This window comes from Oncorhynchus clarkii, chromosome 3 (assembly GCF_045791955.1).
Source record: "Oncorhynchus clarkii lewisi isolate Uvic-CL-2024 chromosome 3, UVic_Ocla_1.0, whole genome shotgun sequence".
Lineage (NCBI taxonomy): Eukaryota > Metazoa > Chordata > Actinopteri > Salmoniformes > Salmonidae > Oncorhynchus > Oncorhynchus clarkii.
Genome location: NC_092149.1, coordinates 56,827,797 through 56,847,698, shown reverse-complemented (window position 1 = coordinate 56,847,698; position 19,902 = coordinate 56,827,797). Strand labels below are relative to the sequence as shown.

The window sequence follows — 19,902 nt, the reverse complement described above, 5'->3', positions numbered from 1 at the left end:
GCTCGATGCTGGTCCTGGAGGACAGCTGTCCAGTACGTTTTCCAATTCCCTTGGAGTGTCTGTCTTTCAGCTTCTGGAGACAGCAGAGGTGCTTAATTGATTCCACCCAGGGTAAAGGCTGAGAACTCTCAGATGTTTATAGCCCTCCCATACAGTGTAAATCTCAGTGTTACACACATATCTAAACTGAGAGAAAAGCAGGAGAAAATGGTACGGTAGCTCCAAAAAAGTTTCAGGCTCTAATATCCTCTGTCGTCAGTAACCACAGAAATGTTATGAGTAATATTTAAAAGTTGGTTCCGATTTTGTAAAAAATGTATAGCATTTGCAATTAATCAAATTCCAAGTATTCGGGTGTAGGGTGCAGAGTTGAGATGCAGTTAATTAGGCCAAAACCATGGCAACAAACTTTCACTGCTTTTCTACAAAAGAGCAAAAGCCTTCGCCAGGCGCTGAACCTATCTGCCACGGTCTGGACTGTTCTGTTTATCTGTTTCTCCCTGATTCACTGGTCTCTCTGTGTGTGGCTACAGTAGTTAGCCCGGCAGAGAACAGACCTCTTTGTTTATCCCCATAGGCAGTAAGGCAACGGGGAGCACAGGACAAGGCACCATCTGTCCCCAATAATCCTCAATCAAGCCTGAAGCAAGTCATCTGATCCTGTCATAAGATTTCATAGCCATTAACAACCTGGCCCAGAATCTTCCGCTTTACCCGGTCAGCAATGGGACAACCGCTGTACCTTTTACACTACAAGGAAAGAAAGGAAGAAGAACGGAAATGGAAAGTAGTGTTCTACAGTTGCCAGTGCCATATGGTTGGAAGAGATAGGGTCTCCAAGCTATATTCCCAGCCAGATGTGACCCCCAAGGCCAACCTGGACTCAGTGGAAGACTTAACATAGTAAACGAAAATCCGGGACGCTGAAATTTGTATTTTGTTTTCTATGTTACGTCTAGTCTTCAGCTCACAAGTCCGGGCTGCCAAGGCTGCCAGCCAGTAAGAGGGATGGATTAGTTTGCTGCCTACCAGTGTCTTTCCAAGAAGAATGAGGAGAAGGCACAGGAAAGGGTGTTTGTCATCTCCTTCAGCCTGTCGTGTGAATATGTTTGCATTAAGAAGTGGGGTTCGAAGTGGACTCCGTAACTCTCTTGAGGATATCCCCCTGTTGAAGTCAATGTAACACAGATACCATTGTTCAGCTTTCATTAAAAACAGTTCCCAAACAATAACAATTCAGAAGGATAGACTAATTCATGGAAGGCAGGTTTACATACCATTATGGGCCTCCATGGTCTCAAACAAGTTCATGTACCCTAACTTTTCTTTGTTGTTTATATTTGCCTAAGATTGTATTCTGAAGTACAATGCAACCATTGGTTGTTCTCCAAAATAAAAAGTATGCTCATTATTGTTCATAAGCCACTCCAACGCAAATACAATTGCATTGCCATAATTCACAGGGGGAAATATCTTTCTTCCTGCTGCCAGTAACCTTTAGCCTCCAATTATTTTCCCTCTGTGTGATTTTGTAATGATGAAGTGTGGTCCTGCTATTGAATCGGTACAGGGGAGCACTGAGGTAATTGAAAGGATCTGAGGGAAAGTGATTTCATTTCTCAAATAACAATCCCTGAGGCAGTCTCCAGCTGACAATGTCTGATTAGGGCTAATAACTGTTTCAGCCAGGGGGCATATGTTAAGTTTTAAGTATTAGTAGCCTAAAGTTAAGATGACAACTGTTAGCATAGCTGGTGGACTGGTTAACTTTGGTCAGTCAGGTCAAGTGAGGCTTTCGCAACATGCTGGAATAGTGATCTGATCTGCCAGATGACATCATGTTTATTGAGGTGTCTATTTGTTTGATTTTGATGATTGACACACATTCAGGGCACCACCTCTTTCTCTAAAGGTGTGTGACTTTCTCAATCTATTCTGTCTGTATTCCTCATTTTGTGTTGTAGTAAAGTAAAGGAGAAAGGTTAAAAAAAAACAGGGAGAGTGATGCTGCTACTATATGTGTCCAACACAATATTTCCAGTTTATTTCCCGAACCTTCACTAGGTAGGTCCTATGTCCTCAAACAGTTTTTCACAATTTGGCAGTAGACTCTTGGGCTATGTCCAGTCAACCAGTCATCTTAACCCTGTGAGACCCAATCGATTTTGCAACACTTAGAAAAATAACTCTAGCTAAGAATGTTTGTTTCTCTATTTTTTTCTACAGAAACACTACATCATAGAGAAGACAGGAGGACACACAGTAAGAGATACTGGGTCTAAGGATATTAACTATGTAGTGTTCGACATGAGTTTACGACCTGTTGCATTTTTGCCTTTCTGCACTTGGAGGTCTCACAGGGATAAAAGACAAACAGTGTTTCCCTTCCAGCTTAATTTTCCAATATGATCTCCCTGAAACATAATATTATCTCCCAGTCACTAAATAACTATATATGTGACCTGGTGACCAATGGGTCATTCACAATCTCCCACATTCAACTCTCTCAATAATTCAGAATCCATTTTTGCCTCTGAAAGATGAAAACATTTCCTTCATGCAATTTTAAACTGACCTTGTGCTTGGTAAACACTATTTCTGCAAAGCTCCTCATTTATTTTTCTGAGCCATCGACTCCAGTTGAATTTGTTATCATTTTTCACTTTTTGTTTTGAAGTGAGATCGGACAGTGTCATCAAACAGGATGTGCAAATGGCCAGCCCTGCTTCACCCAGTGACTCAGGAAACATGTGTCCACAATGTTAGATATAAATCTTTAACTGGTCACTCAGGCCACAGATTATAATTGGTTTGGCAACCAGTGCTCGAAACCAAACACCCAAATCCCCAAACACCCAGTGTTACAGGTTCATGAATTATGACAAGTCGTTGTCGGACAAGGAGAATATATTACAGAATCATAACACTTTATTTATTTATTTGGAATACTACAAGATATAATTCCAAGAAATTATACATTTTTGTATCCTTCTCACAACGATATGAAGTTACCATTGTGCTTCCCTGGAGGTTTGACCTAAAATATATGGTAATTCGATAGGTTGTAAGGTTCCTGGTAACAAGTCTCTGAGAGGGGATCTGGGGCGCACCCTAATCCATCGTTCTGACAGCTCTGGGCCCGACAAATAAGTGACACTGCAGGTGGGGGAGAAAGATAATTTGTTTTGTCTTCTTAATCAGAGCTGCGATATTGGATCCAATGTTCTATTGAGAGCCGTCCTCATGGTGGCATGGTAAATTATAAGATGCCAATCTAGAGGCTTCCTCAACAGGTTAATTACTTTTAGAGTATTCCATGGCAGTCCGATGATAACATTGTCATCGATCATTCTAGTAGAACTTTGATTTTGCAACAGAACTTGCAGACAGAGACTAGGGAGTCTGAGAGGCTGAGTGTGAGAGAGATAGCGAGAGAAAAGCCTGAACACAGCCAGATACAGACAGAGGAAAGCAGAGTAAGAATGTGGGGAGAGGCAAGGAAAGATAAGGGAAAATGGAAAGTAATGCCAAATACTTGAGACACAGTGTAATGGTTCAGTGTAATGGTTCTGGGGCGTGGGTGGAAGGGATTGGAGGGGCCAAACATGTTTTATTACAGTACAGCCCACTGGATCACAAACAAGAGTTTGTGCTGAGGTGTGGCTGCCCTGTAGCCTCAGTCTAGAATCCCCAAACCTCTATTCCATATTCTCCTTTCACTCTTCCTCTCCCTGTCTTTGTATATCATTCCAGGTTTTTTTCTCTCTAATTGTCTTTTTTTTCCTCTCCATTTGTCCCGGTTGCCTTCCCTCACGCCACACCCTTCAGACACCTGCTTTCTGCAAGTTGTTGGCCTCCTCACTCACTTGCTTCCTTCCCGAGCTGTGATTGAAATGTTGTCATTGAGAATTCTGGTCGCGGTTAGAGACTCTGTCAGAAAATGGATAAGGGTTGTCAGGGTAGCAACGAGCAGCGAAGTAGCCATGGAAGGAAAGGGGAGAGGGATGATCATGGCACATGGGTAGGTCTGCGAGAACCAACGCTCCACATATTTAACTTGTTACAACACAACACATAACATTTGATAAACAACCTCGGGTTCCAAGAAGCGCTCCTTCAAGGACCAATTTTCTGATAGGATCTCTCGTACATTCATGCCTACAGCCAGAAGAAATATGCTTTCCACTTTTGATGGGATGCCTGATAATAAAAAGTGTTCAACACTGAAAATACAGGTTTGTAAAGCCTGTCCAAGTTTAACACAAAATGGTGTCTGACAAGCTTAAAACTCCAACTCATATATATGATGTATTGGGCTTTTACGGGGGCGACCCACTCAAGGCTACTTACAGGCCTGGTCGTCTTCTGTATACAGCATTTCACTCCACAAATTAGCTTTACGTAGTATCCTTGGCAACAATTACAAGACCTCGGACTTGAACATATTTTACCTTAAACACAGACTGTGTATTACCTACGGTTTCTCAATCGGCCTAGATGAAGTGTACTGATAATTGTGTTTATTCAGTGGACCCTTTGGAGAAGATAACAGCTGACTGTTTTGTTTTGAAAATTGCATTCTGTATCTACGAGATGGATTGAGTTTTGTTTTGTACAGTCTGTATTGATTGAGATACTCAGCCAGATTTCATTAAATGAAACTTTGAAGCCATTTTTTTTTGCTACCACACTCTCTCTCTCTCTGCCCGTATGCGGTAGACAGAACTACTCTGATGATGACTTTGCTGTGTGTCTGTTTGTAAACACTTCATTGCAAGTTCATTATTGATGTTTCCATATTGCCAGATTGCACTGGCATTGCTTGCATTTCATCAAAGCATCTGACATTACTGCTGTTGAAGAGATTGCACTATTGCCCTCCCAATCAACCCAGTCTAAAGTAGCAGAAGAAAGAAACTCATTAGAATGTGTTGATTAGTTATGCCGGGCAGGCCGTTCGCAAGTTATTCAAATGTGAGTCGTTCTGCTGCTTCGTCTCTCAGGCGGTCATTTACTTTCATTACCATCTCTGGAGATGATGATCAACTTGCATCACTGCTACAGAATGCACTAGATAGAACAACGCTGAGTAGTTTGGTGCCTATCTAGCCTAAATGGCTGCCATGCAACTTGAACTGTGTTTTGCAGGAGATCTCTAAACACACAAGGGCATGCTTTCTGCTAATACTGAACGTACAGTTCATCAGTAAAGATACCGTCTAATGTAAGTGTTTATCCTAGAGCTGAGTAACTAGCATTCACAGTGATAAATGGCAGTGTAAAGAAAATATGAAGTGGAGGTTCCCATTAGATATCTATTTTTACCTTTTACCTAATAGATATCTATTTTTACCTAGGTTTGACCAGAGGCTGGTCAAACCTCTCAGATTAATAATTTAAAATGGTATGTCTGCATGGTTTAAGAGCTGATAAGATGCCTCCCTCCCCAGCCTCCCACCGCTACCCAATCCTTTCCTCCGTATTCTTATCACAACGTGACTTGGAGGTCAGTGCATGAGTAGAGTACAGTATGTGAGGGAAATATTAGTCTGGAACATGGAAGAGAAAAGGCAGCTTTGGCCAGCTCAAACAAAGTAGCCATTTTGATTAGCGAAGCACAATTGTTTTCTCAGACAGCAATGTGCATGTAGCCAAGAAAATATGGTAAGACTGGATTGCAGTCCATTGTACATATCCATACATACCTGTACATACCCATACATACCCGTACATTCTGCCTTCTGTATAGTCTATCGGGGAGTTGCACACTTGGACTTAATGGAAGCAGTAAGCTCAGGCTTTCAGTTCCTCAGAATGGCTATGAGCTACTGACTCAAGTGACGAAATCAAAGCAATTCTTCAGTCAGCCAATTATTGTCCTTTCATTGAATAGTCCATTTAGATATTATTTTTGTTGTACAGCACCATACCAGTCTTACTCTGACAGTGCTCTTACTGGAGGGGATAAATAAGAAATGTGTTTTCTCCTTTAAGTGATGTGACGAGGAAAATGATTGAGAAAGCCAAAGTTCTTTTTTTTTGTACCTGCAGTGTGTGGGAGAGGCAGGGTTCAGAACACATGTATATGAATATTAGACCAACGTTTTCTGAAAGTTATAAAGTCAAATATGTTTGGAGCCCAGGCAGGGAGTTTGAGGTGAATGAAAGATACAAGAGACAAACCCTGCATATTAAAACTCTTCTGCAAGGATAAAGTTCCCTTGGTCGGCAAATTGAAATATTTGCCATTTTACTCAGGAGTGTTATCTTAATGCATTCTAAGACCCTGACGTTGGGAGAAAGTTCATTGTTCATTTATGGAGGCCTTGCAGTCTCAAGACCAGATGAGTAGGTTTTTGATGTGATTGGTTATGATTTCTCCTGGTTGCTTACGTAACATATACCTAAGAATAGTGTTGCTAATGGTTGGTGCTTAGCTCATCCACAAACACAAATGCTGTACATTGAACATGCTTGTGCATCATTTTCTCGACTTGCAGTATATGTATTTAGAAAATTCAGTACACCGTATAATAAGGGGAAAATAAATATAGGGAACTGCAATATTATCATGTTTATCCAAGACACAACCACTCCACATGCCAGAACTCCAAAGATGTGCATTTCATTTTAAAGGACACTAAGTATTTAGATTTTTCAGACAGCTGCATGAGCAGCTCTCAGCATGTTAAATAATACAAGACGAGCATCCTTCTCTGTGGAACATTACCGAAAGAGGAAGAGCAGAGAGAGATGGGGGAAGAGAGAGGTGTTTATCCAGTCATTTAGTGGATGTTTTCACCCTCAGTTAGGTACAGGCAGCGGGCCACAGCTGAGCTGTTTGCTGACGGAAATCAGGAGTCAGCCATATCCACCAGACAACGACAGGTGGGAAATACAGTTGAGAAACCGCCCTTGCAGCCCATCGATATTAAAAAGTTTGAAATCCTCTGAGGTGAAACTGTGCTTTGAACACCGTCTGTTCAATCCTTGAAATTCGAAGGCTGTATTGAAGAGTTGGCAGTTTTTTTGCAGTACTATCAAAATTCATATCTAGCATCTACTTATTTGACAATTAATTTTTATGTTAGTCTCCCAATCTCCCATGTTGTTTGATAGGCTCTGCTTCTCAGACTGAGATGGAGATTATTCTCAAGCCCCTTCTGCCACTTCATAATTGGAGAAGCATTGGTCCAACAAGCTAAATGATCCCAAAAAGTTGTGGGATTACAAATTGAACAGCAACTCACCAACAAGTACAAGTCAGTAACAACACCACAACTGTTGATTTGATTTGAGACATAATTGTGTTGCGACAGCATGGGTGGCCTCAAGTGACCGCTGCCAAAAAACCAAGAGTGTTATTGTCATGGTCGCTAGCATTTGCATTCACCTCTCAAGACTTATCACAACTCCATTAATGACATCCCCTATGCCAGCTGGCCCAGAGAGGGAACCAGGAAATTGACTGTCCAACTGCAATACCTCTATACTGAAAACTACTTTAGAGCACCAACTCTGCACTACGTGATAACATTTTCATTAAGATTGTCCATGCAGTCTGATAGTGTGAGAAGCAAGATGCCAGCTTTTCTAACATTTAAATGGATATTATTTACTCTTCCTTACGATGGCCACTAAATTGGACAGCCATTTAGGGACCAAGAGCCACTAGAGCTAGATGCGGCCAGGCTTTAGCATATATTTATTTCCTGAGAATATCATATCAGCACAGTGTCAGCCACAGATCTGCAGGGTGGAATTAATTTGGCTTCCAGTTCCCCCTTCCTTCCTACAGGGAGACACTTACCATGCCTGCTTCACAGCCGGCTTTGGGCAAGATTAACGCCACTTCTGGGAATGCGATGAAAGCAGTGTCTCGTTCCCGGGGCAAACTCTTCTGCGGATGTGTCGGCGAACGAAGTGAAAGAAGGAGGTGATGCACGTTGGCTAATGCTCTGTGGCATCCAATACTCACCACCCTCCTCACGCCTTTGCCTGCCTGTCGGCCTCTTTGGCTTCTGGTGACGGGAAGAGAAATCTGCACTTGGATGTGGCTTAGTGGTCCCCATCGGGGGCAGTGCAGATGTCCCACTCTCCATGTCGCGGCAGCGAGCGGATCTTGCTAACGAGGCTAACGAGGAGACACCTCCGGGCGAGACAGGCCCCCCGTGTTTGCTTGGCAAATTTATCAGGGATTTGAGCTCTCTCCACAGCTCTCAGATCTTGGCTGGCCTGATTAAGTGTAGACCATATAAAGAAATTAAACTTAACCCGTTCCCCTACCCTGAATTATGGATGGATATATTTTTGCTTTAAAAAAAGGATAGGATAGGCTGCCTCCCTCTGAATTTCACCATGCATCTTAGTAGCAGCTTAAACTATTGACCTGCTTGCTGCCTCATGTGATGTTGAATCTTGCCTTAAGCAAAGTTGCTATTTTTTCCAGCAGGGTTTCCTTGCAAGTATTTGAAATGATGCATGCACTTGAAAGAGTGCAGTTCTGTTACAGAATATTGAGAAACAATTTCTACCTACACTTTATAAGAAGTATAACAGTTATAGCTGTTGTGTAATTATGTAAAAATATTGTTTCAGCGACTATTCATATATAGTAAGACTGTGAGGTGAAAAATGTATTATGATTATACATTTCTGGAGTGAAAGTGAATCTTCCACTGTATTCTACAACCAAACACTGCTTGCTTTCTTTGTCTATTCACAGGTCTGAGTGAAACAGCAGACATGATAACCCCTGTTGGTGAGTTTATTTTTCGATAAAGTATCTTAAATTTATGCAATCTGAATAATGTTATGCATTCCGAAATCCAATCTAGATTTTTACAAGGGAATGAGATTGCATAGAGGTATCCTGTCTTCTATCTGATAAACAGCGATAATACACCACACTAAAGAATGGTTATATTTAGATAAGACAAAATACATGCAGCTCGGCAGCAGACACAGGGTGTTTCTCAATATGCATAAAACCGTGCTCCACACTCTCATGCTCCGTGTGCATTCTCCGAGGACGTTCTCTTGAGTATGTTCTTTTGAGGACAAGAGTGTGGAGAACACATAAAACATTACATTTGAGAAGTCCTTGCACTCCCCCTACTGTATTACCTGACGCTGCATCTCCCCATTCACTGAACATTCTTCCAACCAGGACAATGGCAACAATAGAGGCAAAACAAGATATACACAAAGCAAACGTTTTACTTCATAATTGTCAGATATACTGTATGTGAATCGTAGTAATCCAGCTAGTTAAACAGGCAACAATAGCCTAAAACTAATGTTATGCAAGGTAGATGTACATTGTCCGTGTGTAGCTAGCTTGTCATCGAGTGTATAATAGGCGAAGTCAGGTGCAGGAGAGTTGAGTGATGTAAACAGGCGCACTTTATTTAGTTCCAAAACGAGATCACTACATAAATAACATGCGCTCAAAACACGAAACATAACAAAAGTAAAGCGGGTAAATAAAACACCAACATAAAATGAAACAATTACACACAAAACATGATGGGAAACAGAGGGTTAAATACAAGTAGATTGATTGGGGAAATGAAAACCAGGTGTGTACGGAAACAAGACAGGAAAAATGCATTTATAAAAAATGGAGCGGTGATGGCTAGAAAGCCGGTGACGTCGATCGCCGAACGCCGCCTGAACAAGGAGAGGAGCCGACTTCGGTGGAAGTCGTGACAGTACCCCCCCCTTGACGCGCATCTCCAGCCGCGTGCTGACACCGGCCTCGAGGATGACCCGGAGGACAAGGTGCAGGGAGATCCGGCCGGCGACGGTGAAACTCCCGCAGCAGTTCAGGATCCAAAACATCTGCAACCGGAACCCGTCACCTCTCCTCCGGCCCGTACCCCTCCCACTCCACGAGGTACTTTAGCCCCCCCGCCTGACGCCTCGAATCCAGGATGGAATGAACAATGTACGCCGGGGCCCCCTCGATGTCCAAAGGGGGCAGAGGGACCTCCCCCACCTCAGATTCCTGGAGAGGACCAGCCACCACCGGCCTGAGGAGAGACACATGGAACGAGGGGTTAATACGATAATCAGAGGGAAGCTGTAATCTATAACATACCTTGTTCACTCTCCTCAGGACTTTAACCTTTCGCTCGACAACATGCCGCTGAAAAGGCATCGCGCAAAATTCACAAATATTTTTAAGAAATATGTAACTTTCCCACATTAACAAGTCCAATACAGGAAATTAAAGATCTACCCATCGTGTCCGATTTCAAAAATGCTTTACAGCTAAAGCACAACATATGATTATGTTAGGTCAAAGCCAAGTCGAAAAAACACACAGCCATTTTTCCAGCCAAAGATAGGAGTCACAAAAAGCAGAAATATAGATAAAATGAATCACTAACCTTTGATGATCTTCATCAGATGACACTCATAGGACATTATGTTACACAAAACATGTATGTTTTGTTCGATAATGTGCATATTTATATCCAAAAATCTCAGTTTACATTGGAGCCTTACGTGCAGTAATGTTTTGATTCCAAAACATCAGGGGATTTTGCAGAAATACTCATAATAAACATTGATAAAAGATGCAAGTGTTATTCACAGAATTAAAGATAGACTTCTCCTTAATGCAACCGCGTCCCGTGTCAGATTTCAAAAAAACTTTACGGAAAAAGCATAATCTGAGAACGACGCTAAGAGCCCAAAACAGACAGATGAATATCCTCCATTTTGGAATCAACAAGGTTAGAAACAACACCATAAATATTCACTTACCTTTGATGAGCTTCATCAGAAGGCACTCCCAGGAATCGCAGTTCGACAATAAATGACTGATTTGTTCCATAAAGTTCCATCATTTATGTCCAAATAGCCACTCGAAAAGTTCCGTTACAGTCCTTTAGAAACATGTCAAACGATGTATGGAATCAATATTTAGGATGTTTTAACATAAAACATCAATAATGTTCCAACCGGAGAATTCCTTTGTCTTCAGAAAAGCACTGGAACGAGAAGTAACTCTGTCGGGAGCGCGCGTCATGAGACCAAGGCTCTCTGCTAAACCACTGACTCAGAGGTCTCATGAGCCACTCCTTTATAGTAGAATCCTCAAACCAGTTTCTAAAGACGGTTGACATCTAGTGGAAGCCCTAGGAAGTGCAACCTCATCCAATCTCAATGTGTATTCGGTAGGCCAAGCTTTGAAAAACTACAAACCTCAGATGTCCCACTTCCTGGTTGGATTTTTCTCAGGTTTTCGCCTGCCATATGAGTTCTGTTATACTCACAGACATCATTCAAACAGTTTTAGAAACTTAAGAGTGTTTTCTATCCAATACTAACAATAATATGCATTTATTAGCATCTGGAACAGAGTAGGATGCAGTTCACTCTGGGCAAGCTATTCATCCAAAAGTGAAAATGCTGCCCCCTATCCCAAAAAGGTTAAATGGCCCCATAAACCGCGGACCCAGCTTCCGGCAGGGCAGGCGGAGGGGCAGGTTATGGGTCGCGAGCCAGACCCGGTCCCCTGGTGCGAACACCAGGGTCTCACTGTGGTAACGGTCCGCGTTGGCTTTCTGGCGACGCGCGTCTCGCTGGAGATGGACACAGGCGGCCTCCCATATCTCCTCTGCGCGCCTAAACCAGTCATCCACCGCAGGAGTCTCGGTCTGACCCTGATGTCACGGTGCCAGAACCGGCTGGCACCCCCAATACTCACTGAAAGGGGGAGAGGTTAGTGGAGGAGTGGCGAAGCGAGTTCTGTGCCATCTCGGCCCAGGGCACAAACGCTGCCCACTCCCCCGGCCGGTCCTGGCAATAGGACCACAGAAACCTGCCTACATCCTGGTTGACTCTCTCTACCTGCCCGTTACTCTCTGGGTGAAAACCTGAGGTGAGGCTAATCAAGACCCCCAGACGTTCCATACACGCCTTCCAAACTCTCGACGTGAACTGGGGACCCCGATCCGACACTATATCCTTAGGCACCCCGTAGTGCCGGAAGACGTGTGTAAACAGGGCCTCCGCAGTCTGTAGTGCCGTAGGGAGACCAGGCAGAGGGAGGAGACGACAGGACTTAGAAAAATTATCCACAACGACCAGGATTGTGGTATTTCCCTGTGGGGGAGGAAGATCCGTTAGGAAATCCACTGACAGATGTGACCAAGGTCGTTGTGGAACGGGTAAGGGATGTAACTTACCTCTGGGCAGGTGTCTCGGAGCCTTACACTGGGTACATACCGAGCAGGAGGAGACATAAACCCTCACGTCCTTAGCCAAAGTGGGCCACCAGTACTTCCCAGTCAGACAGCGCACCGTCCGACCGATCCCCGGATGACCAGAGGAGGGAGAAGTGTGGGCCCAAGAGATCAACTGGTCACGGAAAGCAAACGGAAAGTACATACGCCCAATGGGACACTGGAGGGGAGCGGGCTCTGTACGCAACGCCTGCTCAATGTCCGCATCCAGATCCCACAAGACCGGCGCTGACAAATGGATATATGAAAAAATGGAGCAGTGATGGCTAGAAAACCGGTGACGTCGATCGCCGAACGCCGCCCGAATAAGGAGAGGAGCCGACTTCGGCGGAACTCGTGACATAGCTACCAATTCTTCATGGCTAGCTTGCTAGTCAGTAGGCCCTATTGAGTTACCCATTCACTGAACCTTCTTCCAGCCAGGACAATGGCAAGAGACGAAACAAGATATACACAAAGCAAACATTTTACTTCATAACTATCAATTAGCTATATGTGAATCGTAATAATGTAGCTAATCAGATAGTTTAACAGGTAAAATAACCTAAAATAAATGTGATGCAAGGCAGATGTAAATTCTTTGTGTGTAGCTAGCTAACAATTCTTTGTGACTTTCTGGCTAGCTAGCAATAGTAGCTAGCCAATTAGCCCTATTGACTTAGTACGGGCTTGCGATCTACAGTACGAAGGCAGGTAAACATGCCAAAATTAACACAGCATGTATTTACTAACATATCAAGATAAAATATTGTAGTCAGGCAATATATGAGATGTGAATAGGCAACATTTCATTCCGAAGTCGGAGTGTATTTTCTCTCACTTCAGCTCAAGTAATGGGCGCACTTGACTTCAATAAATGTTGCATCATTTTTTACATGGTTGCGTCATTATTTCTTTGCATACTTTCCTTTGAAGATTGCATCGATGCATGCTTCAAAATATATACAAACAGAGTACGCATTCGAGAAGTGCCCTCCGTGCTCCGTTTCACATACTTTGATTTGGACACATACTCCGATCCTCCCATGCTCCAATTTGCATGCTCGGAGCACAGTAGTATGCATTTTGAGAAACACCCACAGTCTCATAACGGAGTATGTGTTGCTTTGGTCAGGTCTAACTGAGGGAGAAGAGATGGTCTGTGAGTCTGCATCTAAAATAGCCAATCATATTTGGATCAAGATTGAATGACTTATGGATTTCATGTGCATATTGAGGCCCCCAGAACAGGCAAGCATTCATAGGCCTAAAGTTGGCCTAAAGTTGATGTGTTTCACACAATTCAAATCTTGAATTAGTACACAGTAACTGAATGAGCCACGCATCCTGGACACTGTCCCATCCCAGCTGCTTCACTTCACTACTCTGTTCCCACAACTACACACCGAGGATCTGTTGTTGAATTTCCCTCCCTCCGTCCCAAATGAGAAGGCTCTGTTAGTGCTTTTTAATTGCTGAGAATGTGTCCACATCATAAACAATGCATTGAGATGAGGATTTAATGAGTGGGCGAACATCAAGATGTGTTTCGGGTGATTAGGCATTAATGAGGCTGCCTTTTAATTGCGCACTTTGGGGTCTCCATTAACTAATCACTATTTTGTTCTTCCTTTCTTTCTTCCTTCTTTAAGCTATAGCGCCTTCTCATGCTTGCAGGGATCGATCTCCATTTTGGATTTAACGTTGTGTTTTTATAAATGACACGGTTTCGGCTATGACTGACTGACTCTGTGACTCTGTCCTTCAGAGAAAGTCAAGTCAAGATGGGCAGATGTTGCCTGTGCAATAATTCATGATTACCTTTAATCACTTTCTTTAATGAGAGTTTTGTCCCCCGGTGACGGATACAAAGTACCTCTCTGCACACACACACACCAGGGAGACAGCTGTCTATAAAAACAAACCTTTATGAAACATTTACATTTGTTAAAATAACAAAGTAAAGCCTGGGGAAACAAAATATTAATGTGGTTCAAGATAGATGGGATAAATTGAAGGTAAAATAATTGCTCTTACAGCATTATAACTACACACTGTACTTTAGCCATCTATGTAACTTATGTGAACCTACACTACCGTTCAAACGTTTGGGGTCACTTAGAAATGTCCTTGTTTTTGAAAGAAGAGCACCATTTTTGTCCATTAAAATAACATCTAATTGATCAGAAATACAGTGTAGATGTTGTTAATGTTGTAAATGACTATTGTAGCTGGAAACGGCTGATTTGTTTTGTAATATCTACATAAAACACCAGTCTCAACGTCAACAGTGAAGAGGCGACTCTGGGATGGTGGCCTTCTAGGCAGAGTTGAAAAGAAAAAGCCATATCTCAGACTGGCCAATAAAAATAAAATATTAAGATTGGCAAAAGAACACAGACACTGGACAGAGGAACTCTCATCCCGGAGCCGCCTCTTTACTGTTGAGGTTGAGACTGGTGTTTTGCGGGTACTATTTAATGAAGCTACCAGTTGATGACTTGTGAGGAGTCTGTTTCTCAAACTAGACACTCTAATGTACTTGTCCTCTTGCTCAGTTGTGCACCGGGGGCCTCCCACTCCTCTTTCTATTCTGGTTAGGGCCAGTTTGCTCTGTTCTGTGAAGGAAGTAGTACACAGCATTGTATGAGATCTTCAGTTTCTTGGCAATTTCTCGCATGGAATAGCCTTCATTTCTCTGAACATGAATAGACTGACGAGTTTCAGAAGAAAGGTCTTTGTATCTGGCCATTTTGAGCCTGTAATCGAACTCACAAATGCTGATGCTCCAGATATTCAACTAGTCTAAAGAAGGCCAGTTGTATTGCTTCTTTAAGCAGCACAACAGTTTTCATCTGTGCTAACATAATTGCAAAAGGGTTTTCTAATGATCGATTAGCCTAAAATGATAAACTTGGATTAGCTAACACAACATGCCATTGGAACACAGGAGTGATGGTTGCTGATAATGGGCCTCTGTGCGCCTATGTACACCTATGTAGATATTATACAAAAAAAATCTCAGTTTCCAGCCTCAATAGTAATTTACAACATTACAACGTCTACACTGTATTTCTGATCAATTTGATGTTATTTTAATCTACAAAATATGTGCTTTTCTTTCAATAACAAGGATATGTCTAAGTGACCCCAAACTTTTGAACAGTAGTGTATATGAGCACATCTGAAATCCCTTTCTTTTTGCCTCGTTAGTTTGCGATGTGGATGATGGATACTTTGATGCCATACTAGGAGGTGAGTTATAATAGAGTTCTTCTCATGCCCAGAACACTCAAAGGGTTTCCATCAGCTTTGCTTCCCTCTGCAAACCTCATCCAAGTCAATATGGCTGATGGATTTGATGCTGGAGGCAGACATCCTCCTTAGTTTAACGATGCAACACAAAGACATCGCTTTCCCTTTCTTTCAAAGCAGCAGTCTGCTAAATGTTTCGGAACAGAGCTATTTAAAGCTAATTTCTGGAGTCAGCCAACCAACGGGACAAATTTTACATGTAATGCCATTGATATTTTTATGGCACAAAATACTGTCCTTGTCTCCCAGCAGCTGTAACAGACCACAAAATATGCATTTAAAAAAACACTTTGTCCTTCTTCTGCCAGTAATGTGTTCAAACTAGAATCTAGCGTGAAACTGACTTTTTATTATCAAGAGACTGGCATTCCACAAAATAGACAATTAAGTTGCTAAACATCTTCACAAGTTGTGATTTTTGGCCCAAGACAGTTTTTTCAAACTTAACAGGTCACTGTAGGACAATGTGTCTCTACTACCACATTACCACTACCATTCACTGTTGGCAAACGATCACAATGAACTTTGATTGAAATATTGTCCTTTGAAAATAACAGAGAAACAGTTGTTTAGGCCTGTTCTTGTCTCTGAACACCACATTATTGAGCAAACTCTTGTTTAGTACTGCACTCTGTTGGCAGATTGAAGCTTGATAAGTATTTGGAGATGCATATCCCTTTTGGTTTTGTGTTGGCGTTTACCAACCATCAAGGAACGGTCATCTTTCTGATCCACATACAGTCCAATGACTTTGCCCATTCAAAGATCAATGACACTTCAATGTCGAAGTCCTGCCTGTGCAGAATCGCGGGCTATTGTGAAAAGCAGCCCTCATTGTATTTTGTCATTGTGATAGTGAATTGTCATTGTGAGACCAAAGTCCTTTCTGTAACACCCTCATCTATCTCCATTTGCAGCTGTCATTGCTGCTGTGGTCCTGGTGCTTCTTTGCTTGGCAGTGGTAGTGATTCGCTACATGTACCGGCACAAAGGCACCTACCACACCAATGAGGCCAAGGGCACCGAGTTTGCCGAAACAGCGGATGCGGCACTTCGAGGCGACCCGGCTCTGCAGGATGCCATGGACGAGAGCAAGAAGGAGTACTTCATCTGATCTCAGGAGCGGCAACCCCTGCTGTTTACAATGAACTTGGTCTGCCAAAATAAGTGTATTTTGGGGTTGGAGGATAGAAAAGCTTGGAGAGGGGGTGAAAATCGCCTCGCCATACTGAGGCTCAGAGTGACTGTTCAGACAATCTACCAAAGAAACATCAGATGCATCTTACAATAATATCAATTCAGTATTCTTCCCCCTATCTGTTTCTCTCTCCAATATATTTGGCATATCACCAAGCATATACACTTTTCAAAACACTGACTTTGCTATTAGGAGGCTATATTTTTGTCATGCAGAAATGGGGAACAGTGAGGAAAAAAAGCTTCTTATGAGAATCTAAGGCACCCATAGACACCTATGCCTTCTGTGGAAAAAGCAAGAGTATTCCTAGAACACAGAGTTGTAAGTAATGGACCCTTCTCAAAAACGTCAATGATGAAACTCAAGGAAGTGAATGGATGTAGAATTTCTCTACAAGCTCACAAAACAAACTCTATTTTCTAATGGTATTGAACCCAAAGCAAAATCAATTTTGTAATGAAGAAACCTCTCAATAAATAGTAGGAGGAAAACATGGAACAAATGATGTCGAAGGAAGCAACTTTTACTGTACGAAATTAATCACCAATGGGCCCTTACCAAAATCCTGAATACGTCTGGTTGCTCCCGGAATTACTTTTCAATAACTTTTGTTTGGATTGTGATTGTCAATTTGTGAGTGTTCAAGGGAATGCCTTTAGCAATGGTTAATAACTAGTTAATTACAGATCCAGAGAGATAAAGTGAGAGCTGAACAACCTAAAACTGCAGGAAGACCTTGCCGGATGAGGTTAGTTGTGAATACCAAAGTGATGCTCTGTCTTAGACAGGGAGGATCAGGGTTCAAACAGGTTCCTAATGACATTTTCTCACTAGTAGCCAAAAATCAATTCCAAGTATATTGACATGCTATTTGGATAGCCACAGAAAACCAAACATATTGTGGTCTTCCCATCCTGATTTGGGCTTAATAAATTACACTAACAACAAAGTATTGTGCGGTTTGTGTCCATAAATTTTTTAGCATGAACATTATAGACCTGACATTTTTTGGATTGATGCAGAAATCAATGATGACTTTGTGAGCACCAGAGGTTCCTGTATAAATGTCTAAGGGTGGATAAGTGTTGTGATCTGGTCAAGGCCGTAACCATATTTGTAGAACTATTTGTGGGGCAATTTCTTGGAACACTGTAATGATGTTTTTTAAATTGCCTTGCTAAGGAAAAATATTGAAGTACAACTCATTCAGCTGTAACTGCACTGCCTCAGTAAAACGACAACTGCAATCATTGGATATTGTTTGTGACGTTCCGCCAGGATGATACTAGACAAAAATGAGAACACTCAAGGATTTTTTTTTTTTGTCAATTAATTTTATTGTGGTGGAAATGGCAACTGAAAATAAGCCCCCCCCCCCATGCTCCAAATCTCATTTCAATTCCCCAAACCCTTTTTCTCTTCTCTGCTGGCTTTGATTAATGTGAACTTTTCTTTGTCTCCATGATTGCCTAGTTCTGAAAGAATAGAAGGGACCGTTTTCTTGATTCAAAAAAGAAGGTTTGTTAGAAGGGACAATGCAAGATGGCTCCTCTGCAAATTATGCTTTGATAACTAGTGCTGATGCAAACAAGTATAAGACACATACGCAGCAATGTAACTATTCACTCTCCTGAGGGCGGACACTTTTTTTTTTTTAGATCACACCTTAAATGGAGTGTAAGACAATTGCTACCAAAATGTATTTAATCTCTGCTGAAGATAACGAAATTCTCTCCAGCTTGTAATTTCCTAACACAAGATAAAAATGAGAAGACTTGTAGTAAGAGGATGCATGGCTATGCCAAGGCATAGCACTTAACAGAAGCTGTTCCAGAACTGAAGATACCTTGATCCCGGGAATGTGCATCATTTGTTTGCTTTTGGCCCTCTTTGCAATAGTGCATGTCATTGACTTTCACTATAAGTGTATTTCATACATTAATAGCAGCTGTCAAACTGAGAGCTCTCTGTAACTACAGTTCATTTTAGTTTTTTTCATTCTTAACTGACAGGAGACCACTGACATTGAGAAACAGAGAGGAAAGATCTGAGCTAGCCTCAGCGGCAGTAAGAAATACAACTTTACTCTCTGTTTCTTTTGCACTGTGGGATTACCAGATTCAAGTGGCAGGAATTTACTCTTTACGTCCCCTTCACCTTGAATGTTTTCTTAACTGTTGAATTATTCATGTTCACGCATTATTTTGAAGCTCAAATGTTTTATTTATTTCCACGAGGTAAATCCAACTAAAAGCAAATAAAAGGCATTCTAAGTCAACTGTACTATTTCCAAGTTTTCGAAAATGACATATATAAATGTATTATTAAGTGAAAAGTGCTGCTCGGGTTCAGAAGTATTTTCCACGACTCGTGAGCCGTGACTGGTCTTCCAGATCAATAGACAGCCGAGTGTAGTCATAGCTAGTCTGTTTGTCAAGAACTCTGATGAGCCCACTATCAAAACACTGCTGTGAAACTTATCAAGCATGGCTCCCCTTGCAGAGAAGATTTAGTTCTGAACGGTAAACAAGCTGAGAAACGATGAACTGAGCATTGCTTCCATGTAAGCCACTCTCTTGAAATCTCTAAGCTCCACCATGATTCCAGGCGAAATAATCTATTTCTGCCGTTACTGTATAAAACTGACAGAACCACATCATTTTTTTCTGGTCAGGTTGCATTGCAGTCACTAAATACTCGATCTCAAGCCTAGAGCATATGAATGTCTCGCAACAGCTTCATTTAAATGATCCATTCTCTTTCCATCCATATACTGTCCATAACAATCGTTCACACTCAAACAAGAAAAAAATGAAAAAATATGTAGGCCTACTGCTACCGTACTTTCCGTAACATATTTTAGCTGTGTTTGGCGCCTGGTTTATATCCCTCCCAAAAATTGAGCCCTCTCTCAGACACTCGTGTGGAGAGATACAATAAGGCCTGTTTGAGCCGACAGGTCTCAGACAGGAGTTATGGCCCAGACATTTGCCTTGATTGATCTCCCCTCTCTGGGAAAAGAGAATCACCGTAAATAATTCCCAGTGTGGTCTAACAGACATGACCGTTGGACACTTCTTGTCAGATCACTTTTCAAACCGCCGCTCATTTCAAGCTTCACATTTTCAAAATTTGTGACCGTCGCTTGAAGCT

The 19,902-nt window shown here is 42.0% G+C and overlaps 1 protein-coding gene across 3 annotated transcripts in view; it reads left to right on the top strand.

Annotated features, from left to right (window-relative positions):
• LOC139399569 (glycophorin-C-like) overlaps positions 1–19,569 on the top strand; it is a 28,126-nt gene extending 8,557 nt beyond the window's left edge. For 2 of the 3 annotated variants that reach the window (XM_071144933.1, XM_071144949.1), the window contains 3 exons: positions 8,726–8,761; positions 15,450–15,491; positions 16,469–19,569. In XM_071144933.1, coding sequence (XP_071001034.1) covers positions 8,726–8,761; positions 15,450–15,491; positions 16,469–16,665 — 275 coding nt within the window. In that variant the 3' untranslated portion in view covers positions 16,666–19,569. The remainder of the gene's footprint in view (positions 1–8,725; positions 8,762–15,449; positions 15,492–16,468) is intronic. The other variant, XM_071144941.1, reaches the window with a different exon arrangement.
• Positions 19,570–19,902: the final 333 nt, after the last annotated feature.